At 35.3% G+C, this 19,823-nt stretch overlaps 1 protein-coding gene across 2 annotated transcripts in view; it reads right to left on the minus strand.

Annotated features, from left to right (window-relative positions):
* Positions 1 to 15,486, minus strand: part of LOC131549832 (inactive N-acetylated-alpha-linked acidic dipeptidase-like protein 2) — a 271,029-nt gene extending 255,543 nt beyond the window's left edge. For both annotated transcript variants that reach the window (XM_058792346.1, XM_058792347.1), the window contains exon 1: positions 15,353 to 15,486. In XM_058792346.1, coding sequence (XP_058648329.1) covers positions 15,353 to 15,395 — 43 coding nt within the window. In that variant the 5' untranslated portion in view covers positions 15,396 to 15,486. The remainder of the gene's footprint in view (positions 1 to 15,352) is intronic.
* Positions 15,487 to 19,823: the final 4,337 nt, after the last annotated feature.

The raw sequence follows: 19,823 nt of genomic DNA on the forward strand, positions 1-19,823 counted from the left end.
TTTTAAAAACAGACTAAACCAATGTGCATATATGTATATATTTAGCTATTTATGAGGATGTAAAAATGATCTCATATTACTGGTGAAATTAATATATTTATTAGTAGGTCTATATACAGTAAAGTTATTTTCATGCAAATTCAGACCTATGTTGTGGCATTCACAGAATGTGGATTATCATTTTTTACCAAATGTATTTTATTCATTCTACGATATAAAGCATACTGTCTTTGCAACAACCATTTGAATAATGTTATTATTTTTTAACTATGTAAGCAAGAAGAAACATCCATTAAGTACATATTATATATTTTTTCATGCTAGATGCTTTTGGGAAATATGCTGTAGAGATTAAGTACAAAGGTTTTACTTAGAACTTCAGGAAGCCCAACTTTAGTGATTATACCAGTGCTAACCAATGACCAATCAATTGATGTCACTTGCATCCTTCAATTGAAATACGAAGGAAAAGTTCATTTTTGTTTCTCTAAAGGTTCTCAGTAGCAGGGAGTTAAATTCCTCTAAAGTTTTTCATGAAAAATTATACACCAGACAGCTTGAAATAGACCTTGTGTTTGACGTGCTGCCCTTAATTTAAGGACATATTCAGATGTATTACACCAGGCGCTGTGACCCTCAACCCAACCTGCACAGCATTTAAAAAGCAGCGTGCCAGAAGAGGAGGTGATGCATAATGTGCGTAAAAGCCAGTGGGTTAGATAAGCAGTCGTCTTTCAGGAGAGGAAAATGGTTACAAACAAAATGAAATAAAAAAAAAATAAAAAAAGCCTGACACAATGCCAAAAGGGGTTTGTATCTGACCTCTTTAGCAATCTCTTAAAGCACAACAAATAGCATTGTCACATATTTAGGTGTGAAACCCTGAATGCTAAAGTAGGCCATGCACAGGTGTTAGGAGAAGATAAGCCCTGTCCTTTCCCAGCAATTTAAGGGATCCTTCTCAAAATATGAGAGGAGACACATTTCCCCACGCAGACACTGTCAATCATCCCGGTTCCCCCACACCGATGGAAAGTTTGCGTGGGGCTGACGTTTCAAAGCTGCTATTGCTCAAGACTTAAATAAAGAATAAAGATACCTGACAGCTGGCAGATTCGAGTCAGAGGTCACCTGTGATTCCTCAAGGACCTGCCATTTTCACTCCTTACACCACTTTCACATCAACTTTGGTGTTAAACCTTTAGTATGCAGTTTCTCTAGTAGTATCACCTAGCCGAACTACAAAAATAAAGCTAGTTTTCAAACAACCTTTGCAAACCTTTTGCCTCCCTCAACTCAAACATCACAAACACAGCTCTCACAGTTCTATAAAAGCGAAGCCATGTCTCAGCAAGTAAAATGGGCTACTTTCAATAAAACGTCCAACACATTTGGAATGCTTTCAGCTTGAGGTTTAGCTTGTCAGGAAAGCTGACAAGAAACTCTGTAAGTTTGTTGTATTAACCCATTTAATCCCAAATTTTTCCCAGACATGAAAATATCCAAATGATGTGTAATTAGTAACCATTTGAAATAATCAATAATTTTTTTTTTTTTTTTTTTGTAAAAAGTGTGTGAAAAATTGTGCTTTATGCTCGGTCACAATAGTGGGATATGGTGAGTAATGAAATCACATATTTCTGCAGTCATAAAATTTTTTATATATCTTAGCTCAGCTATTTTAAACTGTTTGATCACATTCTAGGGTTACTATTATGCATAAAAATACCTTATGCAACATTGATACTAACACTGAGATAAAAAACAAAAAATTTCAACCATCACCGCATTTCAAAATTGTTACTTTTTTCTAAAATATAACATCAAATTTTTATATCAATGCTACGAGTATTACAACATCATTATTGTAATTTATTTTTCTAACATTTGAATTTTTAATTTAGTGCAATATTTTCTCATTGCAACATTTTATTCTAACTGCCATTGGAATTATATTGTAAAATAAGGTTCACCGTTATCCCACCGGTCATTGTGACCATCAACATGTTTACTCACTCTATGACCACACTCAACAAAACTGAATATATGCGAATGCATATATTAATACTAGACACCCTAAAGATAATGTGTACCAAAAATCCTTGTCATATCTTTATGTTAACATACTTTACTAGCCTTTCGTTTTGGAGCTTTGATGCATCCATCATCATCTCAAGGTGCAAACAGGAAATAAACTGCTCTGGTCATGTGACAATTTGCACTAATCATGTGAAACTGCACATATTTAATTGAGACCCTTTATTTTTTCAAAATTTTCAGGAAGTGCACTAAAACATCAGTCGGTACGGTTTTTAGAGCTTTATGAATGAAAAGCGTTTTTACGGTCACTATCGTGACCGGTGGGAATAAATGGGTTAATTGGAACTCAAATATTCCATCAAATTCCTCCATCTAGTAAAACCACTGCCAGTGTTTACCCTAGTTTTACCCTGTTGTCTGTCTCTACAAATTTTAGCAAGTCTTCAAATTTTGGCTTACTATAACGGAATCTAATTGTTTCTTTCCACACTGACTAAATACCATCTGGTTTAGCCTGCTGCAGTAGCCACTAGGGGTGTGTGATATACATAGTCTACGATAATATCATAATTGCTGTTTAATCGATATGCCATTTGACATTATGGAGTATATCTCAAAAACCAAACAAAAACACACCCAGAGAGTTCATGCATTAACTGTGTGATTTAGTCTATTAAAATGCATTCAGAATTTCCATCCAAAATCAACACATTCTCACTCCCAACTCATCAAAATATTGACGCTTGGTAAGGACCCTTTGGTGTCACTTTTTGATGCACAGGGTAACCCATCCCCTGCCCCTAAACCTACCATTTGCCAATAAAACACAAGATATAACAGGCAGATACAGCTACAGTCATAATTTATTCAAATTTATTCAAAAAATATTAAAATTCCAAGTCTTCCGAGGCAAAATGATTGTTTTGTAAGAGGAATAGATGCGATCGCCAACTCCGTCCGCCGTAAAGCTCACCCTGTGTGCTGCGGTATGTGTGCAAATTCAAAAAATGCCACCAGAAGAAGCCTTACTTCAGCCTTGGTTGTGAAATGCTATTGGCTCTTATGTGCATCTCATGACCGATTTGTGTCATGCTACGGGACGGGAGAATGAATTTATATTTGAATGAATCAGTTGAACGAATGACACAATGACTCACTCATGCAGTGATTTGCCACCACCTACTGGAAATTTTTATTTTATATTTAAAGTATATTTTCCCTTCTTTTCCCAAAATAATTTCAAATATCAGTATTCCATGTTTTGTTTTAAAACATCTAAATATTAATTATGCATAAATCACACTCTGCAAGATGTCATCTAATAACCGTTTGCAACAAAATTTCAGAAAATATCAAAATGTATTGCATTATGGCACACTCCTAGTAGCCACAACCCAAACTCTTGTAGAGGTATGCAAACACATAGGTTGACAGGCAAACAAGACATCCTATTAGAGGGCTGCATTGAGTTTGGGCTCCCGTGGGACCCAATGCAAATCTCGCAGGAGTGGGCGGTTTTAACTTTGCTGCGGGCGGGAGTGGGCGGTCAGAAAATTTCGCGGGAGACCCACAGGGAACGGTGGGATTTGGTGTGTAATAGAAATGGAGTCAACACATTAAGTTGAGAAGAAAATTGGGTCCCACTTTATATTAGGTGGCCTTAACTACTATGTACTTACATTTAAATTAATCATTTGGTACAATGCACTTATTGTGTACATACATGTTTTTACATTGTACTTATATTTTAAAAAATACCTATATGTAATTACATCTGTAATTAATTTCTGTAATTACATTTATAATTATGCTGTTGACCCTATCCCTTACAAGTTATTTCATATTTTGCTTTGGCTTATTTAGCCTACTTAAACTGTTTGTTAACAGTTAAGGTCATTGCACACTGAGTCCAAAATTTTCACGTGCATTTTTCCGATGTTTCGTATTCCTCATCCTTTCCTATAAAAATGCATGCTACGGATGCGAAAATGCAGAAACTTGAACCTGATCCGATTATTTTTATTTTTTTTTATGACGGACGAAAGTTTCTGAGGCAGTGTGTAAACGTGATTGACATAAGGTGAGGTTGTATTTATTTCTTAACGTGCGAAAATTTCGAACTGGGTGTGAAATGCTATTGGCTCTTATGTGCATCTCATGACCGATTTGTGTCATGCTACGGACGGAGAATGAATTTATATTTGAATGAATCAGTTGAACGAATGACACAATGACTCACTCATGCAGTGATTTGCCACCACCTACTGGAAATTTTTATTTTATATTTAAAGTATATTTTCCTTCTTTTCCCAAAATAATTTCAAATATCAGTATTCCATGTTTTGTTTTAAAACATCTAAATATTAATTATGCATAAATCACACTCTGCAAGATGTCATCTAATAACCGTTTGCAACAAAATTTCAGAAAATATCAAAATGTATTGCATTATGGCACACTCCTAGTAGCCACAACCCAAACTCTTGTAGAGGTATGCAAACACATAGGTTGACAGGCAAACAAGACATCCTATTAGAGGGCTGCATTGAGTTTGGGCTCCCGTGGGACCCAATGCAAATCTCGCAGGAGTGGGCGGTTTTAACTTTGCTGCGGGCGGAGTGGAACATGCAGGTTGGGGGAGCGGGCGGGTGCGGGTTTAAGAAAACAGTCCCGCACAGGGCTCTACATCCTATCACTGCCTTCAGACAAAATTGCAATGACTGGACGGAAATCTTATCCTAAGACACTGTCATTTCACAAACAAAACTTGCAGGAAACCATTTCTTATTTATTTTCAATTGCATACTCAAATATTCTGGATTGATGCAGAAAATGTAATTGAGAAGAAATTCATCCATAAAATGAAATAATCTTAACCCATAATTTCTCACTTTTAAAGCTGTAATGTTTCACATAAATGTAAAAGGCAATTAGAGCTTATAACACAGCAAGCAAGTATTATATTGTTGTATAAAGTGGATACAACAATATATTATTTTATTTTGGCTCACAATATATATATATATATATATATATATATATATATATATATATATATATATATATATATATATATATATATATATATATATATATATATATATATATAATTTTTTTTTTTTTTTTTAAATGTAATATTTCTTATTGTATCATTCTTGTATTTGGCATTAAAACCATTGGCACAGGTATTAGGCCTACACGTTATAATAAAACCTGTGCAACTTTTTGGCCTGTCAGTTCAATGCACACATCCAAAGGCATCGTTCACCACTGCTAAGACTAGGGATCATTGACAAACTGGCTGACGTTTTGGGGACCATCTACAAATTCCACAGCAGGCATGTGAAAATGCTGCTGAAAATCTATGTCATCTTTAATTATGGGTTGATGTCTATTCTCCATGCCAGACAATACAGCTGGTTTTTACTGAAGCGTAAAAGGCACACGAAGACCATAACAGCTGACAGCTCACGAATCATCACATGACAATAAACCGTTGAGTTCAATAAGTTACTTTAAATAAAACATGCAATGAGGAGCTGAACAATTTAGCATGGGCTGGTTGCCTTCAATATCTACATAACATCCATGTCAAGTTAAATGATCAATTATTGAGCAAGAAAAGAGCTTGTGTAGGAATGGAACATTTGATATTTAAACTGTTAAGAAAATCAAAACAGCTGTAGTTAAAGGCCACGTATATTCTTAAGCAAGAATATTCCAAGCTAATAAATATAAAATTGCAGAAGATATTTCGTACAACAGACATACAGTAAATATGCACAGCAGGGTTTTTATAGTATACTCAAACTAAATCTGAAACCGTTATTTAAAAAAAAAATCATTTTCATTACTTGAAATAAAATAAACATTAACTGAAATAAAATAAAATTCATTTTCATTTAGTTGTTCTCAAAAAGAAAAAAAACAAACTAAAATTAACATTTAAAAGAAAAAATATAACTAATTCAAAATATTAACACAAATTATAATAGCATGTCAATATAACTTACGAAGAAGATGGTGTTTTAGTGCCTGTGAAGCAGCGACTGTTGACACTAAGTAGATCACAGTGAGAACGTTCTCTTTTTTTTTTCCAAAACAAAAATTTCAATACAGAATTGGCAATCATGCCTTAAAATGCTGTCTATGAAAGCAGCTCACTAGGTTTTTTGCACTCACCAACAAATTCAGTTCAAATTTTAGGCTGTTGAGTTACACGTGACATTTTTTCCCCAATGTCCTTCAAGACGATTGTGAAAACAGAGAACAGAGGGGTGAGAACAGAGAGACTGGAAAATTGAGTGAGATGACCCATATTTCTATTAAACAGGCTGATATGAGAAAAGACTTTGGCTATTATGGTCACCTTCGTTTATTTGTGCCAAGGCCAGAACCTTCCTCACTCCTATGAAATATTAGCTTTCATCTTTGAAGACCACAAAAGGACAACTTTTTTATTTTCTTTTTTTCTAATATGCATATGTAATTACTTGATAAACCATTTATATTTGTCATTACATTATACAACAGATCCAAACACGGCTTTATTATAGATAGATAGATAGATAGATAGATAGATAGATGTATGCTCTTAGAACTTCCTTTCTTATCAAAGCAGCTTACAGGGGGGTGGGGGGGGGAATCTGACATTATTTATGCATATTATATAAAAGCCTTCCACAACAGCTTAAATCAAATCATTTGGACTATTCATACTGGATGGCAGGGGATAATCACTTCTGATAATGTCAGACTGTGAACAAAGATCTGATAATAGCAAAGGTAAAGCCCCAGAGGAATTAGTGAACATTTAAAGTCTTTTCTACCAGCATTAATATAGGTCAGTCTTGTTTGTTCTGTGCTTTATGGAATTCTTATTTTTCTTATTTTGTCAAAACATCAACCATAAATCTGGGTGTATTAGTGGTGATGAACTTCATTTCTTAAGGTTCATCAATTTACAGGTATTATATTACAATTAATAGAACATTTAATGTGTACATGTAATATAAAACAATTTATAAAACAATTGTAGGGAACAACTTTGTGGGAAATTGTTTTAAATTTTAATACACTGGATGAATACGCATAAGTATGCAAGGGTCAAAATGCAAGTGAACTAGAAATCAATTTGCAAAATTAATTTATATAATTATATTTTGTCCCAAAAATTGCTTTGTTGGAAAAACATGTTGGACTAATAAAATTGTTCTGTTGTGTGTTTTGAATTTAATTGAATTAGAATTTAGCACATTTCTCTTCCTGTCATTCCAATCCAAATTCCAATCCAGCATCCTGCAGGCCGTGAATAATTCAATTCAAATTCACACTTATGAATTGAAAAGCAGCCAGTTCCTACATTTTAACATTCTGACCAACCCGCTCAGTGCCGTAATACAGTAGCCTAAATATAAAACAGTAATGCCTCTGCATTGATCTCAGAGTACATTTTTATTGAACTGTTGTTTCACTGTTTACAAGTAAACGACTGAAAAACAAATATTCATGAATTACTGTAATTACAAAGAACATGGGTTATTTTAATTGTACGTGTTCTGAAGACGTGATCTCAAATATAGGTGCCCCAATAGCTCAGAAAAAAAACTAAAACACAAATATAATTATAATTCCGTCTGAAAAAGCTGTCTGGGATGATAATTATAGGCTGAAGTTTCTGGGAAGAAGGCTGTGGAGTTCACCAAACAAGAGCACATCCACAACAAAGAGGATAAATAAGACAGTCTGGTTGATGCTTTCTTCTCACAATAGAGCGGCACGAGAAAAGGTCACCTGAAACCAGAGCATTAGGCCGAGTGTGTGACTGGTATTTCCTGCACTAATGCAGGGACGTTTTTTCAGTGAACATAAATAAATAAATGCATAAAACGGTCCACTCCTCATTATTTCTCCTCTAAATCATTTGTTGTCAAACATAAAAGGCTTTTTTCCAGGTTTACGACAGGTCTAAGGACAAAGTTTGATGCTAAAGTATGACACCCATCCATGGTTCATCCATGCTCATGAATTGAGTGAAAAGAAGGAACATTGCAACTGTTGAATTTACATTGACTATATATTGTGAAATGGCCAATTATAGCACTTATGACATAACACGTGTATCATAGTTGTATACTTTTTATTCGAATCTTAATGTTAAACAGTTAAAATATCAGTTTGTACATTTTAGGATTTATTATTAATTAATTCTAAAAAGCAATGCAAATATATCTGAGCAAAAGGTAAAACTAGCTTGATGTTGGAAGTCAAACTTTGAAATGTTTACAAGGCCAAATAATTCAAGAACATCAGTCCAAGCCATCAATTCATAACATTTGGATCATGAATATTAATTAGGTAACATGACTCTAGAGTTTAGACGATCAATGTCATGATGGGATCATTCATATTTATGAGCTCAGTCTTTGTATATGTGACCCTGGACCAGTCCAGTCAAATCCAGTCTTAAGTGTCAATTTTTCAAAATTGAGATTTATACATCATCTGAAAGCTGAATAAATAAGCTTTCCATTCTGGAATATGAGGGTGCAAAAAAATCGAAATATTGAGAAATTCGCCTTTAAAGTTGTCCAAATGAATTCTTAGCAATGCATATTACTAATCAAAAACAACGTTTTGATATATTTACAGTAGTAAATTTACAAAATATCTTCATGGAATATGATCTTTACTTAATATACTAATGATTTTTGGCATAAAAGAAAAATCTATCATTTTGACCCATACAGTGTATTTTTGGCTATTGCTACAAATATACCCCAGCGACAGGGTCACATATGATCTCAAAACCTTTGTGTTCCCACTCTAAAACTTATTCTGATGCCAATTGTGGTGATCAACCTCCAAAACGGACCCCAATTCAACTAAATACTACTATAAAAATATCAACAGTAGTCCACACAACTCATACAAGTCTACTGAAACCATACGAGGGATTTGTGTGAAGAAAAAAATGCAAAAAAAAAATTCACTGTTCCTTTTTCTTTTCCAGCTCTGATATTAGTAGGTTTTGAAAGATTTTCTAACATCATCCTACAGCTTCATCCTGAAGTCTGACGGATGGCCATCGGCTTCTTCAGTTAGGAAGCCTCTGTATGCTGAGATTTGCTGAGAAAAAAGCGTCATAATAAAGATACATGGTATGCTTGTGCTATCCATGCAGCATCAGTCATAAAATCTCCTCATTATGACATACTTAATGTGGGCTCCTTCTGTTTTGTTAGAAGCTGAATCTCGTTCAGGGTCTGTTCCTAAGCCAAAATGGCAAACCTGCTTTCTGACAACCCCAACACCCCCAGCACTATTAGCAATCAAGTATGTCATAGCCGGTGATGCAGCCTCTCCTGACACATTCATAAATCTGCTAGTGGAAAGCCAAGACTTCACTGCCATCTCCAACATTTTACAATCCAGGCAGAAGCACATCCACACATATATGCGTGCCATGAATTTGTGTAACAGCAGAGAACCGCCAAGTTGTGTTTGTTTGTTTGTTTGTTGTTGTTTTTTTGTGGGTGTGCATTAAATGGGTGTTTGTGAAGTATAAGTATAAGCAGTAACTACACTAGCATGCTGCCAAAAAGCATCTCTCTCCATTGACGGCCATTTAAATGACAAATTTGGACTGTGTGTGTTTTTGAGGTGCCACCAGCCAATCATAATTGTCATAACATCAATTTTCTGTCACATGGCATTTATGGCTCAGGTGATTGGCTTAAAAGAGAGCCTATAAGTAAAGATAGCTGCTTGCAAATCAAATATTTCCATGAGGCAAGTGGATTATTCTCAAAATAGGGTGACAAAAATGTCTCGACTTTTTTTTTTAGCCATGAAAAAAATATTTCAAGACAGAATTCAGATTTCAGAAAAAAAAATAAAACAAGAAAAAAAAAATCAAGCAAGCAAGCAATTATTATTATTTTTTTATTATTATTAATTTATTTTACTTTTTTTTGTTGTAGTTGTGTTGTTGTTTTTTTTGTTTGCTTGTTTGTTTGTTTTGTGTGTGTGTGTGGGGGGGGGGGGGGGGTATGCAGTGCAATGTCTAAACAAAGCAATAAGAAAAACTTGCACTGTGAAAATAATAAAAAAATAAATAAATAGTTGCTGGAAATTGGGTCAGAAATGTAGTATCACTTGCTTACCAATGGATCCTCTGTAGTGAATGGGTGCCGTCAGAATGAGAGCCCAAACTGCTGATATAACATCATAATAATCCACAAGACTACAGTCTATTATTTGAATTAATGCACTGTTTGTTTGTAACAAACAAATCTATCATTAAAACACTATGTTGCTAAGATACAAGTCTGTTTGGACTCTTAGTCTGCCTGCACCTATTGTTGAGCAAGTAATGCAAAGCCAAATTTCTCTAAATCTGTTCCAATGAAGAAACTAATTCATCTAAATGTTGGATGGTTTGAGGGTAAGTAAATTTTCATCAGTTTTATTTATGGGTGAACTATTTATATTTAATTCATAGAATAAAGTATAATTTATTGATTTTAGTCTGATCAGTCGTATGTTTTGAGATTATATTTAAACCATCTTAGTAAATGTAACTGCCATTGAGGTGGACCACAAATGCAGAAATAAAAGACTCTAGAAAAGCAACAAAGAGGGCAGCTAATGCACACCCTGAACCACCGGTGACTCACTTGTACACTTGCATCACATTGACTCACCCAGTTTGATGCGTGTGGATGAACCGGGTCACATAGAGTGAGAGAGCAAATCAAATAAAGTAGTAATGATGAACGAATTGAATCTGCCAAAGGGAAAATTACTTCTTTCAACATCCAGAGAGGTAGAGCAGTGTCTACCTTCTGCACAGTCAAAACATTGAGAAATGTTTTAGTGGAATGCTCTCTGTTACATTTATTTAGCTGACAAATTGAGCGGGGCCAAATCGTTCTTTGCCTTCCTCTGAACGGGTGAGCTCAGGCATTTAAATGACTATTCATTAAAACATATTTGTGCTCCTCACTGACATCTATAAGAGGAAAATGACCTCCGTGCATCAGGCGTTAAAACAGTGCAGGTAGGTTCTACGAAAACACGGATTAGGTCTGAGCGGATTATTCCGACTGAAGCACTCTTCACTCTTCATATCTATATAAATTGATGTATTGTGCACAGGGTTGCTAGAAAAAAGGAAGAACGCAGCTAAAAGCAGTTTAACGTTTCTTTTATGGATGAGGCAAGACGTTCCTCACACTCGCACAGCTGAAAGATTGTTTGCTTTTCGTCTCCACGTTTCGCGGTAACTTCTTTTGGTTTCAAAATCCATTACAGACCTGACAAATCCCTTACGAAGCCATGGAGAGTTTTTTATCTGCAAAAAAAAAAAAAAGTTGAGGAGAGGTACATTATTTTTCCTTCCGACGGTTGAAGGAATATCATGAATAAATCAGGTGCTAAGACGACAGTTGTGAAGTGTCACGCGGAAGATTCATGCAAAGAGCTTAACTTTAACGTAGCAAACAACCGTTTACAGCAGCTCTATTGAAATAGTAGACACCATCTCATTTGTCCTGCCAGGCCTGTCCCAACTACAACCGGTCTGAAGGGAATGTTTCTCCCTGTTTGATCCCCTGCAGGAGAGCGGAGCGAGAAAATGTGAGGTGACATGGTGTGAATTGAGTCAGGTTGTTTTGGGGGCCTATTGTGGTGATAATGCACAGCTCTAAAAATGATTACTAACGGAGACGGATGCACTGAGCGGAACGAGACAGGACAAATACTGGGCTAAACACACATCAGATGACAAAATAATGCCATGAAAAGTGAAAAGAAATAAGTGTACTGTAGTAATGAGTTGAAAAATGGAAAATTCCAGCTAAGTCCCATGTAAAACTGATGTCTGAGTAATTTCACAAAAGGAGCAGCATTTACTGATGAGAACTAAACACAAACATCTGCTATTAGGTGTCTTGTAGTTACGTTAATGGCAAGTTAATTATAAATGTATTCTATTTAAATTTAAAAAAAATAAATAAATAAAAAACATTGCATGCAAGGGTGGTGAATTTTTCATAAATATTTTAAAGGAGCATATGGTTTGGATTTTAACATTTATAATTTGTTTTTTAATGATATAAAACAAAATTAAAAAATAATATAAAATTACATATAACCCTGCAATGTAAACCCTGAATGCCAAATGCAATATAATTTATTTAAATATAAATTATTTTAATACATAAATGATTATGTTGATACATTATGTTATACATTTATATAAAAAGTAACTCATACAATTAATACAACTATATTTTTAAACTAACATTAACTTACATTACATTTGATATTAGTTTGTGATAATGCAACAGCTTAAAATAGAAATATATACTATATTATAATATACTATAAAACAGCCCTAGTGAAAAATAAATATACATAAATGTGTTTGAAATATATTTATTTAATGCTAAATCTATTACCAATACATGTATATATTTATATACTTAATAAAAATACCCTGCAATTGTACTTTTTAGTATATTATTAGTATATATTTTAATTTTAGCATATTGGTATACTTAAAGTCTGCTAAATTGGAACAACAAATTTTGTACTTAATGCACTTTAACTGTGTGGAAGTAGTGCTGAAGTCCAACTGAAGATATACTGAAGTATATTTGATTAGGCTAAAGTGGAACTATTGCAAGTATACTTCAGGCTCACTTTAAATATCTTGCTTTTAAAGGCCAATATTATTCAAAGATCACACAATCCTCGTCAATAGTGACATTAAACACATTTTGGGCTTAACATTAAGAAATGTGCATTGTGCAGTAGTAGTACTCCAAATTAAGTTTAATAATAATATTTATATCAGTAAGTCTCAAGCGATATGTCAGTAAATATGTGACCCTGGACCACAAAACAAGTCTTAAGTCACTGGGGTATATTTTTAGCAATGGCCAAAAAAACATTATACGGGTCAAAATGATCCATTTTTATTTTATGACAAAAATCATTAGGATATTAAGTAAAGATCATGTTCCATGAAGATATTTAGTGAATTTCCTACCTTAAATTTTGATCATTAAAATGCATAGCTAAGAACTCCATTTAGACAACTTTAAAGGTGATTTTCTCAGTATTTAGATTTTTTTGCACCCTCAGATTCCAGATTTTCAAACAGCTGTATCTCGGCCAAATATTGTCCTATCCTAACAAACCTATCCTGACACTTATGACTGGTTTTGTGGTCCAGGGTCACATATGTTAATAGATTTAAACTAAAAATAAACACATTTCAAATATATTACTTTTTTACTAGAGAGGAAAGTCTCTCTCTGTCATTTTCTCTTATTCTCCTCTATTTCAGTTTCTTCTCTGAGGAACTAAGAAGGTCACCATGTTCCATCTAGCCCACGTAAGCCTCCATCCTTTTTGCTCCATGTGCTGACCGAGTTGAAGCCGGTGCACAGGAAGTAAGGTATATTTCTGCACGCCTTTGTAAACCAAAGGTGTTCTGAGCTGCGCTTATCAATGGCCAATGAACAACTGTTCTGAGGACAGATAACAAAGGACGTCCCACCAGGGTTTAGATACAAGGATGGAGCATTGGTTTCCTCTCTGCCTTTGAAATTCAAAAGATCACGTTTCAAAAGGAAGGGGTGAACAAAAGGGGGGTGATGTGTTTGGTAAGGGAAGGATGATGTGGTCTTTTGAGCAGTGTGTCAGTGGGTAGAATGCAAGGGCAAGGATGGGTCATTGCTTCCCCACCACCGGCTGTATGGCTGTTCCTGATCACAAAAAAAGGGGTACTAAATATAGATACGCAGATGATTCGGATCAGAGGAGTCATCCTCATGTCTCTTCTTTGGCATACACAGTCACACAGGGAATGAATATGCTTGCTAAAACTGATCAGGCGTACACCTTATGACCTCTGACTTTTAGGGCTGGACAGGAAGAGGAGTGTGTTTCATCAAAATAACAAGTGTGGACAAGGTGACCTGACTTTTAAACAGCAAAGACAAAAGACACACACACATTTCCACTATTGTCCACCTTTGAGATTAAGAGGCCTGAATTAATGAGCTACCTGGTTTGAATGCAAGTAACGAAGAGAGAGGTAATAAAGAATAGCCCACTGTACAATGGAAAGGATTCAGAGTTTGGCTGTTTAGCGTTAGCAGTTACCTACTGCTGGTAGATATGATAACCACATCATTATGCTGCCAAAAACAAAAACTCCTTTGGTGGTCACTGAAAATTAGCTACATATTCTATCATTTCTATAGATACTTTGTATAGATTATATATACTGTCACTTTTGAAGAATTAAATGCATTTTTATTGAAAATTTCTTTCAAAAAATTCCTAAAAACTTACCAAAAGCAGTGTACAGCATATATTGCTAATATACTGTCAGCAAAGCAACTGTCACTGAGATACGACTGAATAGGAACGCTAATAGATATATTTCTTTCGCATGACTTCACATGTCGTAGTGAGTACACACATACTGGGACACACGCGGGAATACACAAAGGTGTAATAAAATTAAGTACACACATACAAATACTGTGACATGGTACTTACACACAAAGGCACACACACCCCTGCAAAGTAAACAGGCTCAGAAATATGACAAGTAACTTTTCAACTGTATTTTTACAGTAGTAGCTCTACAATTTTTGCAATTAAATGACAATTGTATATTCCCAGCACAGACAGACAGATAGATTTTGTTTAAAAAAAAAACAGCAACACTGTAACTTTATTAGTTATAGTTTATCTTTCCTGTCCCTTTTAACAACTGGTTTTCAAAATCCACAAAAGCATGCGGTTACTTTTTTATTTGCTTTTAGCCCTGGTATCCATGTGTTGCTCTTATAATGTACTCAGCAGCCACGAGTACATAAACAACCACCAACATGAGGTTTGTGTTGACAGAACCCTTATCGATACATTAAGCAAATAAAAAAAAAGATATTTGCTTTTCACATCAAACCCAAGATGATAAGCTGAATCACATTATGTTTAAAGTTAAACTATGTGCAAACACGCCAACACCATCCGCCTACGATGCTTCTGCAGCATAAGAGAAACTGAAACACAACTGCTCTCTTGATTCATGTCCTTTACCAACTCACCTAATGAACAACACCTAAGAAAACCCAAGAGAATCCGTCACCAAAGCCACTGGAAGCAGTTCTCTGTGTGAGGCTAACAGACAAACACCTGCAGACGCACCCATTCAAACAGGGCAGTGAGAAAACCAACCTCCACGCTCATTACAGAGAAAAAGAGGGGTGGCAATATAAACATTTACCTTGCAGGGCTGGGTTTGAATGGAATCCCTGTGTGTCCACCATTGCAGGTACACTCTCTCCCTCTCTCGCTTGCTCTCTCCCCCTGTGAGGCGGCCGACAGGAGAATTGGTTATCTAATAGGTTCCCATGTAGCTCCGTCTCCCTCTCACGAGTTCAGCTCTAAGGAGGATTTCCTCTCATGTTGACAAATTAGCATAAGCTGCTTCCTGGCTCACCTGTACTCATCCAACCTGTTTGGCGCCTCCTCCGCCCCACTGCGCCGCGTGCAGCTGAAACTGGACACACCAGCCCGAAAATGTACTCTGTGGCATGTTAGAACAATTACTTAATATGAAAAATGATTCAGTTACACCTCCTGGAATGCTACAACGCCCGAGCTCTTTATTATTTGGATTTTAAACTGCCCATGAAGTAATTGCAACTTTTAAATGGCAATTTCAAGACGTGAAGACAAGAAACAACTATAAAACTAGAGGTTCTTGTCCCCTAAGGGGAATAGAAACCCCATTCTGACTTTATCTTTGCCTTGTAAGCAGATACGACAATGAAGCCAATGAGGAGTGGAACTCGCAGAGAATGGCCCGACAGCATGAATCATCGACGTTCTGCTTTGTTTAGTCCTCAAATTTACTTTCATAAGGCTGATACAGCACAAATTATGACAAATGGCTCTGAGAGAACAATGACAATCAGATATTAGAAAACTATTGTTTTGTTTGTTTTTGTCATCATAAAAAATGTATGTGATTTCATGAAAGATTAATGGATAAAACCAACAAATTGTGATAGAACCACAGATGCTGTGCTCAAAAAAAAAAAAAAAAAAAAGTTGACTGCTTAATTAATGAGATGCACTTTTGTTTGCTGAAAAAGGCATGCAGTCTTGTATTTCCGTCTGTACATTGGAAGTCAATTGTGTCCAATGTTATTTGTGGACAAAAATATGATTTTTATTTTTATTTTCCACAGAATAAAGAAATTCATACAGGTTTGGAATGACATGAGGGTGAGTAAATATTCAGTGGGGCATCATATTTCATTTTTGACACGAATGAAAACAAGGCTGTGAGGGATAGAATTACAGTGCGTTCGAAGGATTAACAACATACAGTACCAATTATCAAGGCGACAAAACATCGTTCCAAAAAAAAAAAAAAAAAAAAATTAAATTAAAAAAAAAATCCCATTAAGCAGTTGAGAGTTGTGAAAATTACAGACTGCTAGTCTATACCTCACAGCCTCATGTTCATTGGTGTTAAATTCAATATGGCATCTAACCTGACCAGGGTCTATGATGACAGGAATTTCATTTCATCCCGAACTATCCCTTTAAGGCTGTACGCTTAAATACATTTTTATGGTTGAGTAGTAGATGCTCACAAAAGTGAGACAAAACTCTTTCGATTGTCTTCAATGGGCAGCCACAATTATGAATTGCAAAGTTGACTTTCTGGTTCATGCACGGCGTAGCTCATTAGAGAGCAAGAATGATGAATAAAAAAACGTTTCACCTCGAGTATCTGAGTCTAAACTGCATTTTAAGTTGAGAAATATGGAAATCTTTTGATCTGCAGAATGCAAATCTTCTCGCCACCCAAATAAACAGGCCAGGCATGAAGACTTTAACAAGAAAGTCCAAAGAGCGACTCCTGGGTCTAATGAGTGTGCGATGGCACCCGTTCCTCTCCTCAGCCCATCTGATGACTGCTCAGTCTCTGGAACATGCATCAGACCGATAGGTTACTCCGGTCCATGATTTAATAAAGTGAAGAGGTTTCGGTTTACAAGATCGCTCGGTTTCAATATCCATCAGATTCCCTGGGGAAAAAATCACCTCAAAGATGTTCTCAACATGAATAAACTAACTGAATTATCACAGTAACATCCCAACTTACAAGCATACCACTATTATGTTACACATTCAGAGAGCACCGAGTAAAAAAAGACCAGCAGGCCCAACATTCAGGCCAATTGTTGTGGCCCCATTGTTCAAATCCTGATGGGAATCTCAGGGGCCGGCTGAATAGAGATGCTACTGCGGTCTCCTGTTACTTCCCATGGTTTCTAAGTGATGGGGTCTTGGCTCATGTTCACTGGTTTCTTCTTAATGTTTAGATGCACCTGATAATAACATCACCTGGGCCTCCTCCTTGTCCTCATCCTCTAGGTCTTTGTATAACACTAACTCATTGAAAATAAATCAATAGAAGCTTAGAGACTGGGACTCTTATTTCTGGCTGTGTCTGTAGTCCACTGAAAGAACACAAAAAGTGAATTCACCAAAGCCCAGTAATTATGATTAAGAGCTTACCAAACAAAATGGAGCAGGGGAAAAATGTTTTCTGCTGTCTCATCCTTGCAACCGAGGATACAAAGTGGACAGTAGAAAAAGGGCATTTGTATATATCATTTTTTCACGGATTTTTATCTGCTCTTGTCTTTCATATGAGAGCATATTACATCATTCTTCACAAATCCTCCTAAGTGAATCGAGGAGAAATGTCCCATAGAATAAACTTCCAAGATGGCTTGGTTTAAACTGGAAATGTGATTTTTCATGCCATGTTAAAAAAAAAAAAGGAACTGTTACAAAGGTGCTTTAAGAATAGCAATTATTATTAGTAGTAGTATTATTATTGTTGTTGTTATTATTATTAATCACTTTAGCACATAACCAAAGATCAAGCACATTTGGCATTCATTTAGATTAATACAGAAGAACAGGAATAAATGAATGAACTTCATGAGAGCTAGCCTCTGCAAACTTTTAATTTAATTTCAAACAGTCTCAGAAAGCATGATCTATTATCCAGACATAATAACATAAGTAGCATAACCTGTTAAACGTAAAAATATTAATTACAACAGCAATTACATAAACAATGTGTAATTACAAGTCACACTGCAATAAGAGTATTGTCCATTCCATACAGACTTTTACCATGGTAACCATAGTTTCTACCAGAATACCTAATGCTACTTTCAAACCATAATAAAGTAATATATAGATCTGAACAACATAAACACTTTAACAGCAATAATTATGCTGAAAAAACAGCTTAGACTGTCCTAAGCCAACAAGACACAGTGGTGTTTAACTGGTTTGCCCAAAACCCCTCTAAAACCAGGCTTAAAAATATGGGTGGGCGATATAGTAAAAATGTCATATTACTTATTTTATCACAATTATTTGTCATGTTGGTTTTACTATTTTGCAAGTTATCTGAGCAGTACAGGCAAACTAATTTTCCTATTTTAAAAAACAAGCCTTACAAGGTAACAAAATATAAAATTAAACAAGAATGGTCGATACTTAGGGCAAAGAATGTATAAATTATACATTGATTCTTATTAAAGCAACTGTATTAAAGTTCTTCAGCCAAGAGCAGTGGGTGACATTTTCTCTGTGTGCTTTGTTGTTTTATTAACATTAAATGGATAGTTCACCCAAAAATAAAAAATCTGTTATAATTTACTCACTCTCAAGTTGTTTTAAACCTGAATGAGTTGATTTCTTCTGTTGAACATAAATGTTATTTTAAAGAATGTGGGTAACCAAACAGTTGCTGGTCCCCACTGACTTCCATAGTATTTTTTTTTTCTTTTTTTCTGGGAAACAGCAACTGTTTGGTTACCCACTTTCTATCTTCTTCAAAAAATATCTTCTTTTGTGTTAAGCACAAGAAAAAATAAATAAATACATAATAATAATACAGGTTTTGGATAACATGAGAGTGATAAAATAATGACAGAATTTTTGGGTGAACTATCCCTGGAGCAACAAGCAGCAACAAGCAACAAGCAGCAACATGTTTAGTACTATTAATCTGCTTTCACTTTAAGACCTGCATGCATCTAATATACAGGCATGCATACCTTTTTCTCTCAACTGTTTACTTTCACTTTAGACATAACTGACTGTGTTTAAATGTAAACCTTGTTTGTTTTTGACAATATAATCGCAATCAAATGCAAAAGATAACTAAGTGTGCATGCACTTCAAGTGTGCACACTCAGAAAAAGCGAATGTCAGAACAGCTCCCGAATGAAATGTTTAACTGGCAAGGTTTTAAACCACATACAAATAATGTACTCTTGTTATTGCGAAGTGCAGTGTCCCATAAGTGTAACTGTGCTGCTGAGTTAACATTTGATGTGAATGTTGCGTTGTACAGTACATTGAGACAGAGGCACCAGACCTGCGACTGCAATACTATGATATTTCCTCAAAAGCAGATCATGGAGACATTTTAATTGTCCATGCTCAAAAATCATGATATCACATACCCCTATTTGAAAACCAGTTAAGACCAACAAAGTAGCTTAAGCTGGTTTAAGCTGTTTTATTTTTCAGCAGTAAATTCCTGACGGACTTCATTCCCGCGTGTGTTGGTGGTGAATTAATAGCTCTATAATTTTGTTGTACCTGCACTAGCACCTACATTCCCATCAGATGTTAAGGCAGCACAT

Source organism: Onychostoma macrolepis, chromosome 11, assembly GCF_012432095.1.
Source record: "Onychostoma macrolepis isolate SWU-2019 chromosome 11, ASM1243209v1, whole genome shotgun sequence".
Classification (NCBI taxonomy): Eukaryota; Metazoa; Chordata; class Actinopteri; order Cypriniformes; family Cyprinidae; genus Onychostoma; species Onychostoma macrolepis.